This window comes from Haliaeetus leucocephalus, unplaced genomic scaffold (genome assembly GCF_000737465.1).
Source record: "Haliaeetus leucocephalus isolate CR32 unplaced genomic scaffold, Haliaeetus_leucocephalus-4.0 Scaffold848, whole genome shotgun sequence".
NCBI classification, from domain to species: Eukaryota; Metazoa; Chordata; class Aves; order Accipitriformes; family Accipitridae; genus Haliaeetus; species Haliaeetus leucocephalus.
Window position 1 is genome coordinate 13695601 of NW_010973284.1, and position 16173 is coordinate 13711773.

At 36.7% G+C, this 16173-nt stretch overlaps 1 protein-coding gene across 3 annotated transcripts in view; it reads left to right on the forward strand.

Annotated features, from left to right (window-relative positions):
* Window positions 1–11001: 11001 nt before the first annotated feature.
* The window catches only part of PRKACB (protein kinase, cAMP-dependent, catalytic, beta), a 42211-nt gene continuing 37039 nt past the window's right edge, over window positions 11002–16173 (forward strand). For 2 of the 3 annotated variants that reach the window (XM_010582565.1, XM_010582564.1), the window contains exon 1: window positions 11002–11247. In XM_010582565.1, coding sequence (XP_010580867.1) covers window positions 11061–11247 — 187 coding nt within the window. In that variant the 5' untranslated portion in view covers window positions 11002–11060. Of the gene's footprint in view, window positions 11248–15906; window positions 15972–16173 lie in introns of those variants that run through there. The other variant, XM_010582566.1, reaches the window with a different exon arrangement.

A 16173-nucleotide genomic window follows, 5' to 3' on the forward strand; every position in this document is an offset into this window, starting at 1 on the left:
TAGTAGTAGTAGTAATCACGGATAGGATGACCATATCAGTGCAAGATTAAGGACAACACTCCCAGTTATTAGCAGGAACCCCCCAAATGGTAAAGCCTGTGTAGGCAAATTCTCTGTTTTCCCTGCGTGCAATTCGCAGTGGAGGTGTGTGGTAAAGCTGTCAAATATTTCAGACATGCACATTTCTGCAACAGCAGACTTTGTGGCAGAGAGATCTCATTTAAGGATTAAAATGTTTGGACATTTGTCACAGTTCTCAAATTCTGACCTGTGTAGGTTTTCTGTGTGTTGTTTGGGGTGGGTTTTCGTTGCAAGAGTCCTGCTGATTAGGACAAATCAAAAGAAATACCAGTGGCATCTCTCGAAAACAAACACAAAACCTGTCTTTGAGCAGTTACTTGGTTTTCTTGGCTTGCTTTCATACATACGGTCATCACATAGTAAGCCTAAGCAATTTATAGTTAATCTGTGGAAGGCCAGAGCAAGACTCTCAAAGCTCTTTGGTTGGGAATTGTTAGCTCTTGGGTCTGTGACAGACATTTCTTACCGGGTAGGTCTCTTGGCTTCTGAGACTAAGGTGAGAATGGAGTTAGAGGTGTGTAAATGTTGAGATGACTTACATTGTTGTGAACTTTTCCTTTCTGTAAATATCAGAAACAGAAACTAGTGGAAAGAAAATTGGAGAGTGAACTTTCATAGTTAATATTGTTCAGTATCAAATGCATTGGACCTATGTTGCAAAAAATTTCTTTACCTATTAAAGTGCTCATTAGCTCAGTAGGCAAAGAGAAAGATAACTGCATGGTAAAATTGTGCTTGAATACGAGTTTGGATAACAGCGGTATAGAAGAGTCTTGCCATATCCTTGTTGAGGAGAATATAGGGTTGACTGTCAGTGCTTTGAGGTGACCTACTGCAAGAAGCTGCTTTTAGTGGCATTTCACAGCATGAAATGACAGTGTTTTTCAGATGCATTTTTAATTATTGTTTGCTCCTATTTCTGTTTAAAGCAAATGAAAGATAAATACAATTACAACTAATGGATGTTCTTGTATCTAATTAAAAAATAACTTCAAGAATATTTGTAGTTGGTTTACCTGTCAGTTAAAAGTTTGTTACATTTAAGAAAAGAAATATTTTAAAATCAATTTAAATATTGTTGAACTGTGGAAAAGTTCATTCTTTGTGCAGTCGAATAGAGTGAGCTATAATGGAGCTAGCCAGAAAGAAAGAAAATTATTAGAAAGAAAATCTTTGATTTTTAAACAAAATGCAGAATTGCCAACCTTCTTGGAATAAAGATGTTATGTATTATCAAGTACTGATTTTGCACTAAAGCAAAATTTGTATGTTCAGCACAGCTTGTAACTTAATCCCTGTAAGCTGGTGAAGGACATCACTAGTTTCTTTTGATCTTACTAAAAAAAAATCTTTGATCATTTTGCTTTGAGAGTGAAAACGCAATTGCAAGGTTGTGGCTGCTTGAGGATACAATATTAAGGAATTGTATCTTTTCTTTGCTGTCACTCACACCGCATGCTGAGCTGATATGCCATGTGAATTTGATTTTTGTTCAGAGAATTACGAGTAATGGTGTATTTTATCCATACTTGCTTCTAAAGCTTTTCTCAGAATTCTGTGTTGTGAGTAAAGACATTGATATAGCAACTTTTAGAATTTTGTTTTATGAACTCTTAATTATTATTCTTAAAATTGTCTTTACTTGCATTAATAAGTATCAAGTGAAACAGCATCTTGGCAAGTTTACATTAAGGAAAAGAAAGAAAAGAAACAGGTATGCATTTACTCGTGTAATGTTTCTATCCTGCAAAGTGCTTTCTGCTTTCCTGTGCTTTAAACAAATACTTGAATAAACTAAATATATTTGTAGTCATGTATTTCTCTCAGTCTTAGTAAGTGTAAGAGTGAAAGATAGATCTTCTGACCTTTCTGCCTACTGGCAATTGCATCTGGCAATAAAAAGTTTTCTCAGTTTCAAGATAGCTGCCTGAGCTTTAGTTTTTTGGCCTTTATTGTAAAGTAACACTTGGGAATGCCCAAGGATACTATGGACTGGGAAGTAAAGTGCCTGTTTGCTTACTGGTAGCTGGAAAACACATTTCAGAAGTAGCAGAAGGGGAAGGCTTCATTTTAAGTATTATTTTTTTTTAACTTGTAAATTATTTCTGTTATATCCAAATATTATTTAAGAATATATCCGGACTGCTAATAAATAAATTCACCTTACATGAAACAAACTGGATATAAATTATAATTTATAAATTAAAACCCATCACGGATAGGGAAAAATTAAGATCTGTATCCTTAACTGCTACCTCACTAAGAAAAATACCCAGTAATTAGAAAGTTGGTGTGTGAATTATTTCCCCTCTAAAAAATCTGAGATATTTAGTTGTGTTTATACAACACATTACAGATGAATGACTGAGTACTTTTAAAACTTACTGTTTGGTATTACAGTTTTCGTACCTCACACTTTGTGTGGTCTTAAGCCAGGAGATGGCATTTGTTACTCCATTTAAGTGCAGGCATAACGTAAATTCTGTACACCCATTGTAATTAGCTTCAGTATCTAGAGAAATCCTGTTGTTTGAGGTGTACTTCTGATACCTCTGTATTAATGCAAGTTCCTGTAACTAGGATACTGCTTACTTAGCACAATGTGTATTAGGAGCATTTAACAAACTTTGAAATATCCTCTTACACATTCTATAGCCTCTTGTCTTGGGGCCAGCAGCATCCCCTCTACTTTTCAGGGATTTATTGCCGATTTTCCACTCTAGCTGCTGTGAAGGATAGTGCTAGTTCTATACTAATTCAGTCTTTCCCCTGTTTTGCAGAGTATCCGAAGCTGAGCAGGCTGGTAGGAGGGGAGGGCGCAGGACACTCCAGGGCAGTCTGTAGGCCAGCGGTAAGGCGCAGGAACACAGGGTCTCTTTCTGACACAAGTAGAGGCGCGCGCATCTCCTCATCACATGACCAAATGTTTTGTACTTTAGACCATGCTTTATGAAAGCCACTACTGTATTCTGATTTGCACTTTTCCATCCTATGAAGAAGCACTATCCCTTCTGATGAAGTAACTTTGGGTTTGCTTGCTTTCTAATTTGGATATTTTCCTAATTGAACCTAAATGTCGTATAATGGGGGAACACTCCAGTTTTGGAGGAAAACAAAAGCATTAATTTAAAATATTTAGCTCCAAGTGGAGTCAGTTGTTTTGTTTTGTTTTCCTCTAGAGAAATGTGCTGGTGATTTAAAATGCAGACAGGCTTCCTGAAAGAGGTACTAAAATTATTCTAGTTACTCTAGGATTTATCATTCTGGTCTTTTACTATACAATACACAATCTGATAGTAGAGTGTAGCTACTCCTATAGTGAAGAATTTTTATCTACAAGACTTTAGTTTTGGTAAGCATTTTACTACTGTCCCTTCTCTCACTTCCTCCTGTTATCCCATATCAAGAATTAGCTATAAGTGTGACCCCAGATCTCTCAGGTTTAATTATCATTTGTTATGTGAGGCACTCTTGACTCAGGACACAAAATGCTTAATTTGTCTTGAGCTGCGGTTTTCAAACAAATGTGCCTCTTACGGGGCAGTTCCTTAGTATAACTAAGTGGCTAAATTGATTCTTGAAAAAGTAGAGCTCATCAGCCTGAAGCTTTCTGTCGCCAAGATCACCTCCACAGCAGCTCCTTACCTGCAGGAGCCTTTACTGGTCCTGTGAGAGGGCGAGATCTTCAGCATCATTGTTCTGATGGGAGGTGGGCCAGAATTCAAGCAGGTAGCTTCTCCTTCAACACAGTCAGATATTGAGCAAAATGTCCAAGTTCTTAGTGTGTTTCTTCTAATTCAGGAACTTCATCTTACTCATTTTGATGGAGAACCCATTAATGCTCATTAATCAACAGAATATTTTGTTGTAAATGAAGTGGACCAAAACCTTTGTCTGCTGTTAGTTTTTTCAGAGAGACAGAGTCACTGAGGTCATATGCTAAATTTCTTCAAAATTGAACCTTGGATTTTAATTTAAATAAGTCCATACACTTCCCTGGTTTTTGTTGTACAAAATTTCTGATTGTATGTGAAACTATCTTAAATAGTGCTATGACGTAATTATGGAGGGTTATTTGAGTAGCTTATCATCTGGAAGGGCACAGACCAAGCAGATTTCTACAAGTACTTTCAGAAGATTTCTTGTACTTATGTGAAAGCAGGTATTTCAAAGATGGATCTTCGCTAAACTTTATTTTATTATGAAGTTACTGTGTAATCTTCATTCATGCTCCGAAAACCTCTATCTTGCAATGTGACAGTCAGTCCAGACCGTAAGCACCAGCAAGCACATCATCTTGAAGGAAGCTGTAAGAAAAGCAAGGAGGAAGGAGCGTGTTAGAAAGGAGAGGAATCCAGTTCTCTTTAGCGAGTTGGACAGTTTTATGGAAGATTTGGCTTGTAATGAAAGACTTCTCTGTCCCCTTCTTCTCAACACTAGATTTGGGACTATGACTACAAGCTATTTGACTTCAAAATAACCAGGTATGTGTTGATAGAAACAAGGAAACTTGATCTGCTGCCATGGTATCTGTACATGGAAAATCACATAGTCTTTGATGAGTTTGTCGAATTTTGACAAGAAAACTGACAGGAAACATGAGAGCTTTTAGCTTGCGTATGAAAAATCAGATGCTGAATACAAGGAGGGTCTGACTTTTTTCTGTTTTTTTCTTCTCTACATTCTTAGTTATTTTTTTTTATTCCTTTTGTATTATCATGGATAAAAATTAAACAATGCTGTTGGACTATGCGAGCCTTAATTCATGCTTCCTGATGACAGATGAAGGTATTAGATGTCTGCTGCAATTAAGCTTGTGTACAGTAGATGCCAGTAGAGGTCTACTGAGTCAAAATAGAAATATGACCAGCATTTCCATAGCAACAACTTCCTCTTGGCAGTCCTATTTATAGAAGTGCTGCAGTCCCAGCCTTAGTACTGCTCTCAGAAGGGCTCAGTAGTAAGGGTTAACCTTTTTAGAAAAAATGTGCACATAAAGGTACACTAAGACTGCATGGGTTTACTTTCTTGTGTTTTATAAAACAGTGAAATTATTGGTTGTGTTTATTTTGTTTATAACATTTTGAAAAATCTTTGTTTCAAAATGGAAAGCCATCAAATCTGTAAGATAAGAGCAAATACTGCTCTTCCTTCTGTGTATTTAAAAAGAAATGCAAGCTAGTGGCATAGTGCTGGACATATAGTGAAAATGAAAATATATCTGCTCTTTCAAGAAGCCTTTTTCTGCCTCTATTTCTACCCATAATTCTTTGAAATATGCATGCCTGGCAAGACTCAAAATGGATTGTGTTTAATTACGTAATTTCTGATGAAAACGTTCTTTTTTTTTAAGTTATGAAATCACTATCTCTATACTTTGTTTTACGTCCTTTTCTCTCAAGTTTTATAAAACAACTAGAAAAAGACCATACATATTTCCTTAGGCTTATAGCACAGAACACTTTAGGTTCTGTAGCATATAAATGCTTATAAACTTTTATATTTTCTAATTCACAATTAGACAAATTTATTTTCTTTTTCTTAAATGTGTTGGCTGCATCTTTCAACTTATAAATATTTTATTGGTCAATATGAGACCTAAATTCAGCAAGATCCTTAAGCTTTTAAAAGTGGAGGAACCCTCACTAACACTTTGTATCAAATTATTGCTCACTCCTTTCGTAATAAATAATAAATACTAAAGTTGGACTTTCATTGTTGAAATAACTGATGCATAAAGGAAAAGATGTGCTTTATCAAGCCATCAATTTTTAAAGCAAATAAATAAACTGTCTTTAACCTGTAGAAAAAAAGTTCTTTATTATTCATTTATAAGGTTTCTTTCAGTTATTTTTCCATACATTACAAACAAAATAAATATGGAGAAAATGTTGCAGTATGTCTTTTTTACTTGTGAATGAAGGCCAGTGCTGAAAAGGAGAAATACTGATTTTAAATATTTAAATAAGAAGATAGAAAAGAATATTTTTATTTAGCCCTTGAAGAGAGGTAGAAAATGTGTAAACAGTTAGATTAAGACTCAGCTTTGTAGGTAACCAGGAAAATAGTATGTTTCAAGATTTGGAATTAGGACCTAAATTTTAGTCACATGGCGGTGATCTGAAATTTATTTTGCATCATGGATCCATTTTTCAAGGTCCTGTCAAGGAATACAGTAAATTGTCGTAAAAACTCCTGTATGGTTTTGATTGCAAGATATTCATGGTTAACCTTCATTAAACACTAGAGAAGACACTCCCAGTTTTGACAGTATGAGGGAATTTCAGTTCTGTATATGAAACTAAGAAGTATGACATTAGATCCTAGAAGTAAAAAAAAAAAATACAGTTCAAAGATACATAGGTGTGATGTAGTTCTTAATGTTTTTCTGGTTTGTACTTCTTTAAAATTCAGGAATTTCATGGTAACTTTACTTGGGGAACATTTTAAATATTTTACAGTTATAATGTGTGCATTTTTCTGTATTCAATTAAAGAAGGACTGTACAAATTGTGCCGTTACTCAGCCATCTATGCCCTTCAAGGAAAGGAGGGTGCTGTCTTTCTTAATCCTTAATTTTTAAGGCTTGACTGGTAGGGTAGAATTGTGTCTTAGAAATTGAGATATGATATTTTAGCAGAGATTATTAAAAAGAAATTGTCCACGTAGCTACCTTATTCCTGATTCTTTTTCAGCAAGCTGAAAGAGTCTGTGACTGGGTTATAGTGCTGTGTGTTGTTACCTATGGTTGAGAGATACACTGGGCGTCAGCCAGTGGGAAACGCACACAAGGTTATTGGTTGGCCATAAGGAAAAGGGTTTTGTTGCCTTTATTAAATTAGAGAACCACAATATTGGCCTTTTTCTATGGCTATCATCATTATGTTGTTTTTTATAAATTTGTGGGAGAGTACCTTAAAAATTTTTACTGAAATATTATTTATCAAAATACTGTAACTTACACGTCATGTTCACATTCATAGCTGAATCTCTTACCCACCTCTCTGGGTTTTTTAATCTGTTTTAAAATATTGCCAAGATTTAGTGGCTAGAATTTAGTGAAAATAAAATTTCTGCCTAAAGGAAGTTCTTAACATTTCACTGTTGACTTTGGCTGCAAGGAGCAGTTGGAGCTTTGTTATCTCTTGTAGAACAGAAATTTTAGAAACCATTTAGAAACACTGAAGTAACTCTCTTACATTTTTCTGTGTTACTAACACTTTCCTTAAATTGTATGCCTGGCTGGTTTGAACTGAGTTTGGGAGTGCTTTGGAAGAGATGGAGCTCTGCAGGCAAATGGAACCACCGCACCGGCACTGGGCCCCTGCCCCGATGTCGCTCAGTCAGGCACCAGGGTTGTCAGCTCCCTGGCATACACCAGGTAGCACACACAATGTGTAGCCTGGGCAGCTGGGGTTCATTTTGCAATAGATATGAACAAAGAGGGGATTTTCAACACTGCCCGGCTGGAGAAACTAATAGGAGACCTGGATGGCAACTACCTAGTCTCAATGTCTTCAAACATTGTTTTTTAAATAACTGACCTGAAGTAAGCCGGTTTTTTGTAACGGAAGGGTTTCCTAGGCCACAGAGACTGTCTGTAGAGTAAAAGTTATTCAAAGTTAAATGCATCCTAATCAGGCCTGATATTGTATGGGTCATACCTGTGCACAGAGGTTGGCACACACCTGATCTGACTTTTGTAGCATTGAGTGGGTAGAACATCTGGATGTTCGTGGTCTGGCTGGAGGACAGCCAGCTATTGCTCTTTTGGGAGGGCATACGAGCTTAACCACAAGCACTGCATACCTCTAGATCAAAGCTGGCTCAGGTTCTTCTTCCAGCTTGGAGCATGAGTAAGATGACCTCAAATCTGTTTGCACATGTCTGTATAAGCATTTAATTGTATTTAAAGATTTACAAACTGTTCTAAGGAAAAGCAGTACTGGCTAGCAAGTGGAAATCCTACGACAAGCAGAGCCACAGAATTTTGCCTTTGATAAAGTACCATCCGTTGCTGATTAATGAGCTTTTGGGCAGTAAAATACTATGTCGGAGCTTGTAGATTCTGTGCTTCATATATAACATACAAAATACTTGATGTGGATAAATTAATGTTGCATAGATTTGGAAGATTAGTATGTCAGTAAGATGAGAGATTAAATAAAAGCGAATAGGAGGTTCCACCTTTAAAAATTGTGGACTTCAATTGAAGAACTTGAAGTCAATGTGGACTTCACAGAAAGTCGGTGTGGTAGTATTATGTGTTATCATTAGGCAATGACAATCAATGCCAAAAATTTCCTGGATTAGGAAAGCGTATTACTATCTGTGTAAAAATAACGACCAGTACTTTCTTTTCATGTTATGCATGTGGAGAAGAACTTCCATAACAGTGTTCGCTAGCAGTAGTTTGTAAAATTCTGGCAAATCCAGGTTTTCTCTTAGGATATCTTCTAACAATCCCGTTTTGATAACCTGTTTTCACTTAAACTAGTTCACTTCAGTGATCTCAGAGGATGGATGTTTCTGCTTCCTATTTTTGGCACCTAATTCAAGCGTCCAGGTTAGTCACTTGCGTGCATTCAGAGCTCTGAATTTTGGTGGGCAGAGTTGCTCTCTGACAGTTCCCACGTCTCTCCATTGACTCTGGCAGGTTGGCAGACTCTAACTTACGTAATATGAAGTGATGTGATGTGTATTTTGTAAATTACCCTCTTTCAGATCAGGGAAATGAAGTGGTTTAGTTGAAGACTTGTGTGAAAGATAAGACAACAGTAGTGTAAAGGCTCAGAACCATGGTAGAGGAGAGAGACAAGCACACCATCATACCAGGTGGCTTTGTTTACTGGAGAAAACAGTCAAGGTCAGAGAAAATAATAGTCTCTTGGAAGGATTCCCTGGATGCCCAGACACTTGCGGTGAGCTACAAGGGAGCATGGTGGTTCAATGCGAGAGGGGCTCTTCCAGCCCTGGAAAGATCACCAGGCAGGGAAATAAGCATCTTGTTCTTGTCTAAGTATTTCTTATACTGCTGTATGGAAGGTGGCATAGCATTACTCTGTCATAAAGTGTTTGGTTATATATGGCACATATTATATCCCCTGTGCCTATTTGTGACCCCTGATAAGGCAAACGGATCCCCGTGGTCTTCACTAGCTCTTGTTTCTGGCAGCAGAGCCTTGAACCGATGGGTTGTCATGGAAGTTAGCATTGGTCTTGCAGCAAAGCAGGTGAAAGGCTGGAAGGTGTAAGGTGGAAAAGGACCTGTAATGGACTGGCATGCAGGGAAGGTTGCAGCACCTGACCCTGAATGGGGAGAGCAGCCTGGTCACCAACAAGACAGCAGGTGCTCATGTAGCTTTGCAAACTGGAGTGTAAAATGTAAGCGTTTAGGCAGTTGGTTCCAAATTTTGAACAGGTGCTGGAGAAAGAAATTACGTTTCCAGAGTATATCTGGAGCCTGAAAGCAAAGGGCGTTTCTGTGCTTTGCATTGAGTCTAGAAATTTAAATCATTGTGTTGACTGAGGCCAATTACTAAGTCTAGAAGTGCCTGTTAGGAGCAATGTAGCCAAATCTGTAAAGTCTGTCCCTCGGCACTTTTATTGTTTTATCATTATCACAGGCGGTTTGTCATCATGCATTTTTTTCTGAAGCTGTTATGAAATAGTTATGTAATGTCCAAGGATGGATATCTGCTGACATTTGAAAACTATTCAGTGAGAAGTATGGTGGTGAAAAATGAGAGGTATGTCTTTAACACCTGTTGACTGCAAGACAGGAGACAGATTGTGGAAAAGTTATTTCAATCTTTCTTAAGAATAGCCTCAATTTTTAAGCTGCCACATCTTATATGTGCAGATGATATACTGGGAAACCTGCCTGATGTATGTGTTTCCATTTTCACAAAATGAATATTTAGTATTACCCATTGTAAGCATGCAAAATTACATAATTTGGAAATTAATATAATTTAATGTTAAATACAGATTTTAATTTATTTTCATTATGTATTGCACCATTAAAAATTATGCTTTCTAGACTTACTCTACAGTTGAAAATACCCTAATTTCTTGTGGGTGAAAAAACTTCTTACGCAATTCCAGGAGACTTGCATGCAAAGCTTTTACATAAGCAGTGTTGAGAGCTGGTGACCGTGACTTTGTGACTCTCCTTCCAGCTGCCTTTGGGGCTGGGAGAGTGAGCATGCTGCTAGATAAGGATCTGCCAGCGCTGGTTGTTTTGGTACTTTATTCCTTAAAAAATTAAATGCATTTGGTTCATTCTTGGATTAAGTAGAACCCAGTTTGGATAAGTATAATGCAGTTGTGTTTGTGTGTACGTTAGAATTCAACTTTTTCAATCTGATTTTTCTCAAAGGAGGAAAAGAATAATTTTTTTTTTCCCCCACCCGATAATAAAAGAATAGTTTATTCAGTAGTTTCTGCAAGTAACCTCCTTGCTTAGAAAGTTGTTCAATTGAAAACATGAGATTATTAATGATTAGATTACAGCTGGTTATGTTTGCTATGATGATGGTAGTACTCCATCTTAGTAACAGGGGAAGAACTGCAGAATAGTCACTTTTCTTTTTTCACGCATGGTTGTGGTAAATTAAAAAAAAAATATATCTGCCTTCTGATCCGTACTTCTGAACAAGTTGTTTATAGTATTTTAACATAAAATTTATATTTAAATATAAAATATGATGCATTATAAAGCTGTGAAAACGCATGCTAGAGCAATAATTGCGTATTTTTAAAAAAAAAACACTTTTCAATTGACATGAAAAGAGACTTTTAGCAATATAAACCAGTACATTATAGAGCTTTTCTTAACAGGAAGTAGAAGAGAGTAGTGGTTAGAAAACACTGCATACAGGAAGCTTGACACATGCATAGCTTTTAGTGGCTCTGGGTTGTCCAGCTCCCTTTAGATATTTTCTCTTTTGCTTTTGTAAAGTCACCAGTGTGTATAGATGGCAGCTCAGAAGGAGGTACCTTGTAACCAGTGCACAGGGACAGCCACAGCACTGCAGAGACTGGAAGGTTTTGCTAATCGCCTTTTCCATAGACATTCAAAGAGTGGCGCGCATGAACAGAGAGCGGCTCTGGAAAATGAGAGCCAACATTGCTCTGAACTTGCTGTCCTATGGGACAAATCAAGTAAGTAGGGGTTTTTCTTTGTTTTATAGATATTCACTCTTTAGTTTGCCTAGTAAGTGAAGAACTTGCATGTTTGTAATCAATATGAACACGGATCTGTGATACGCTCCTGGGGCAGTTTTACAGTTCCTTACCTAAAGGTATTAATTTGAAGAATAGCATATTGCACCAGGCAGGGGGAGATGGGGGGCTGGTTCATGGACTGGTGGCTGGCAGGAGAATTTATCCCACATCCCTTCTTTTCTCTTACAGCACAGTTGACCCCAATTTTTTCTTCTAAATTACTTCCTTTATTTTCAGATTAAATGAACTAGTTCAGCAAAAATAGAAAACTCAGTAAAGATTGTAATGTTTAAACTTTGGAATAGGCAAACATTGCTGCAGAGATTAAACTTCTAATTACAGGGCTTTTTATCATTCATCGTTTTATTTTAGGGATATATACATCAGAACGCTCTATACAGTGGTAAACAATATAAAATTGTGTTTGGTTTTAACTGTTACATATTAATTTAGTGTGCAATGCTGACTATCATTAGCTTTAATTTCTTAATTAGTGAACAGCTTAAGGTATTATTTGTATGGATTAAAACTTTTCATGATTGCATTTTGGGTAGTAATAGTGAGAGATTTAAAAAAATATCACTATCTAAATAAATTGACATTTGATTTTCATTTTTTCCTTTTAAAGCCTTGCATAATTTTGCAAAGCAGTTATTGTCTCTGTTGTTAAATACTCGTTTTAAAATGTTACAATATGGTAATTGATGATAATTTTGTTCCATGTTTCAGATTCATTGATAGATTTGAGATAGCACGATTTTTTCATTTGAAAATAGGCCTTATTGGAAATGCTCAGCATCACAGTGTTACCATGAAGAAAATCAGTGTTTATACATCTCCCTGCTTGCAATTTAAAATATTATATGAGTAGGGGGTGAATTTGCTCTCGGAGGATAAGCAGTAAACATGGAAACAAAAAGGTGTTAATGCATTGACCTAAAATAGATCAAATCTAGGTCTCCCGAATGAGATGAGAAAGGATCGACTAGTTTTGTTGGGAAGATAAATGATGAAAGCGCATAAATTCTGAGCTTCCACTTCTCCAAAATATTTTCAGCTTGGTAAAAATAGATGCATACTTATGTTTATATAGAAGCTTTTTTTATGTAAATAGCTATTTGAAAAAATAACACTGAAGCTTTTTTGTTTATATAACATGAAGAAAAAAATGGTATTGACCTACTGACTCTTAGAAATTGTGACCTGTTTGTGTACAAGTTTCTACTATGTTTTTTTCCCCTCTATTTAAGGCAGGCTTCCTTGTATGACATGCTTGATGAGGAAATGGACTGTCGTGTCTCTTGATGATAAACATGGTGAAAATGGCTGTTCCGCGAATGCTATTTTAAGGCATAATTAAGCACAGTGGTTGCATGCAGTTTTTCTGAGCCAGAGTTACTGAGCTGGTAGCTGAATGGTGGTTGATTGTGTAGCTTTGGTTTTGGGGTGAAATTCTGAATCTTTATCCTAAACCTCTACTCTCAATTTGTAGATTGTTTTTTAAAAATAATAAATAAAAATACTGTAGGTATACATGGACTAAGTCTACATTTCAGTATTCTCATTTCACTACCACTGTAGCCAAAGGAGTGACAGAGAAGATAAGGAATACAGTGGAGGGAGTATTTCTGTCTACTACTGACTCCTAATTATATCTTCAGAAAAATACATCATCTGTGAAAATTCTTTGTGAAAAATGAAAGAGAAACAGGTTTGGTTTGGTTTGGTTTTACCTGAGAGTTCAGTGTCATAGAATTGCATAGGGTCACTGAATTCAGGTTGTAGATTAATTTCACAGGAAATTTAATGAATAAGCAGTGTTTTAGAAACATACCAGTGTTTGTCTTGTAAGGCTAGTTGAATATGCTCAACTATTCTGCTCATGTCACTGCAGCTTAGAAATGTTGGTGTAAGGTTTTAGGTGAAGCTAAATAGCAGACAGCGTGAATTACTCTTGAAGTTTGAGGCAAAAGCGCTATTTTTCATTCCTGAAAAAAGTTTGGAAAGTGACTTCTCAGAATTTTTGTTGGTTTAGGTTTGAGGTAGAATCCATTCGAAAAGGAGGTTAATATATTTATATCCTCTGCTGTAATGAAATACCATAACAGGTCTGTTTCTATGGATGTTCTTTTACAAGGAGTTACTGCTGAAGCTATGGGTTTGCTGAAGGGGAAGGAGCTGTTGCTTGTCGGGTGGAATTTGTGTTGTCAGTCGTCTAGTGTTGTGGGTTTGAGTAATTTGCCATGTGGTCAATGGCCTTAGGGGTTTTTCAGTGGTTGATTTTGAAATTTAACATCTTTGCGTCGTTATTTTGATATGTAAAACATACAGGTTTTTCTAATGTGCCTTGGATTCTTGGCTGATGCATGAAACAAATGCATGTGTTTTGTAAAATCCTCAGAATTCAGTAGGACAGAGGTGACTCAGGGCACCATGGGCCTTGGAATCTGTTTTAAAAAGCTGACTGAGCGCACGTGTGATTGTACAGCCTGAACTGGTAACCAGGTCGGTTGTGCTGCACAGCCAAAGGATGAAAGGGATGTGATGGTAGTCATCAGAATGATTGATGTATTTCATTCTTAGTTTAGATATCTTGACTGTGACCACTTGCAACTATATGGAACCTATGTTTTGATTTTTGTTTTGTTTTCTTAGTTGCTTGTTGCTCTTTGAAAGATTGAAATGGGAAAGGAGAATGAGGCTGCTGGTTTTGAATGTCAACACAGTAAGATCAGTGTGAATCTTTTATTCTTGAACTGATACAAATATTTTCCAAATCTGTGCATAATGAGAGAACGCATTCACAATTTGAATAACTGAAATGGTCAGGAGAGTCACCACTAGTGCATTTTTCTGTCATCTTCATAGTCTCTAAATTGCAAATGGATGGGTGATGAATAGTTGAATATTATTTCGTCTCTTGATTCAAAATAATATCAGTATACTTTCAAATACCGTGGAATGACTTACAGAGATTTAGCTGAATAATTACTATATATGTGTGTGTGTAGAGAAAAATACATGTGAAATATGAAATAATGCACAGAGTACATTGTGTGAATTGATTAAAGCTTTAGAATAACTACTAGTTGGGTACAAGTCAACAGATAATTCTGGTCTACGGTTGCCATGGAAACAACCAGTGCTTGATATAATTGAGAACATCTTAAAACCTCCTGGTGTTTGCATGCTTTTTTTCCCCCTGCCATTTTGAGTTGCTTTAGACATGAATAGGTAGCATTGGTTAGAACAGTAGTAGTTAATGAGCAAAACCAAATACCCGTGTCCTGAATATTGATTTTGGTTTACTACTGGTATCTTGTGCTTCATAGTTTTTGCATCACGAGGAGCTCATAACGAAGAGCAGCTTGCTGGATTCTGTGTGCTCTCTCTTTCCAGTTAGTGTATAAGTGTGTTTAGAGATTGAAGCACTGATTTGTTAGAGATTTAACATACTTCATCAACTGTTGGATTAATATTAGAAGCAATATGTTTCTGAAAACTAGCTTTTCAGCATGAATGGTAAGTCTTTTCTATTACCTTTGACACTATTTTTTTGTTCCATCTTCACAATCAGGAAAAATCTACCAGGTTTCCCTTTCTTGTCTGCATAGCTGCATCGACTACTGATCTCTTTGTTTTTGTAATCGACTCACTGTGGGTGTCTATTAAAAATTACTAGTCTTAAAGATTTGCAGGTTTCGTTAAACATTTTGCTTTGCATAACTGGCATTTAGTATTTGAAATTTTATTTTGAAGCTTTCTTTTAGAAATAACTGTTATAAATCATTAAGTAAGGCACAGAATCTGATTTGGAAAATTTTATAATTGAATGATATACATGTCGGTTCACTTAATTTTCTGTGCCACTCATAATAAATTATTTTATGTGAATTGATACAAATCAGAAAGGCCTTCTGAAATGATTGTAATTGTCAGTTAAAAATTCTAAACCGGCTTTTGTTGTTTTTCATCTGAACGAGCTTATTCTTCTATGTTTTTTATTCTTTCTAAATGATGGGGTAGCAGAATAGTTGAGGTCATTCATGGAAGTAGGGGAGGGGAGTCTCATTTGAAATGAGATACTGTAATAGGTCTAGTAAACTTATCAGGCAGGTATGTGCTTTCCAAAACCACTGTGACTACTTATTATAAGGTACTTTGAATTTAATGGAATTATGAAGTACTATATTCTTACTTGGAATGTTATTGAAAGTTGTACCTAAATCTATAAACTCTGTACATTTATTTCCTTAGAAACAGATATCCTTTGAAAATTGTTTGCAAAAAACCCAAGTATGTTAGTTTCTGAAATGATGCCCTTTTGTTTCAAGCAGATAGTCTGGAGCTTTGGAAAATGACTTGAGATGGTTAGAGATTGCTTGAAAAGAAAGAACAGTTAATCACGTATGTGGGGTTTGTGTGCATCTCTGTGTGGCTTTGCTTTGTCCTACAAATTTAAAGGACCATTTTTACGAAGGTTTCACTTTTGTACATGGCATGAGATAAAGAGTGGGAGGAGTCATCGCACTGCCTTATCTAATATCAGCTTATGTATACACTGAACTCACACAAATGCGTCGAGGTCGTCTTCCCTGGAATGAAAAGCGTGGCTGTCGTTTCCTTGGTGTACAAAGTACAATACACAAATGTCGAAACTGGTACAGTTACAATGAGACAAGGTTTCCAAACTTTGTACGTGCATAATGGAGATTTTACGTTACAGCGTCGTGGCCGTTGAAGTAAACCTAAACGCGGGCTGTCCCTGAAGGAGGTGGCCCAGCCTCCCTGGTGGGCCCCAGCCCCGCGGGGACGCCGGCGGGGGGACGCCGGCGGGGAGAGCCCGGCGGGGAGCTGGTGTGG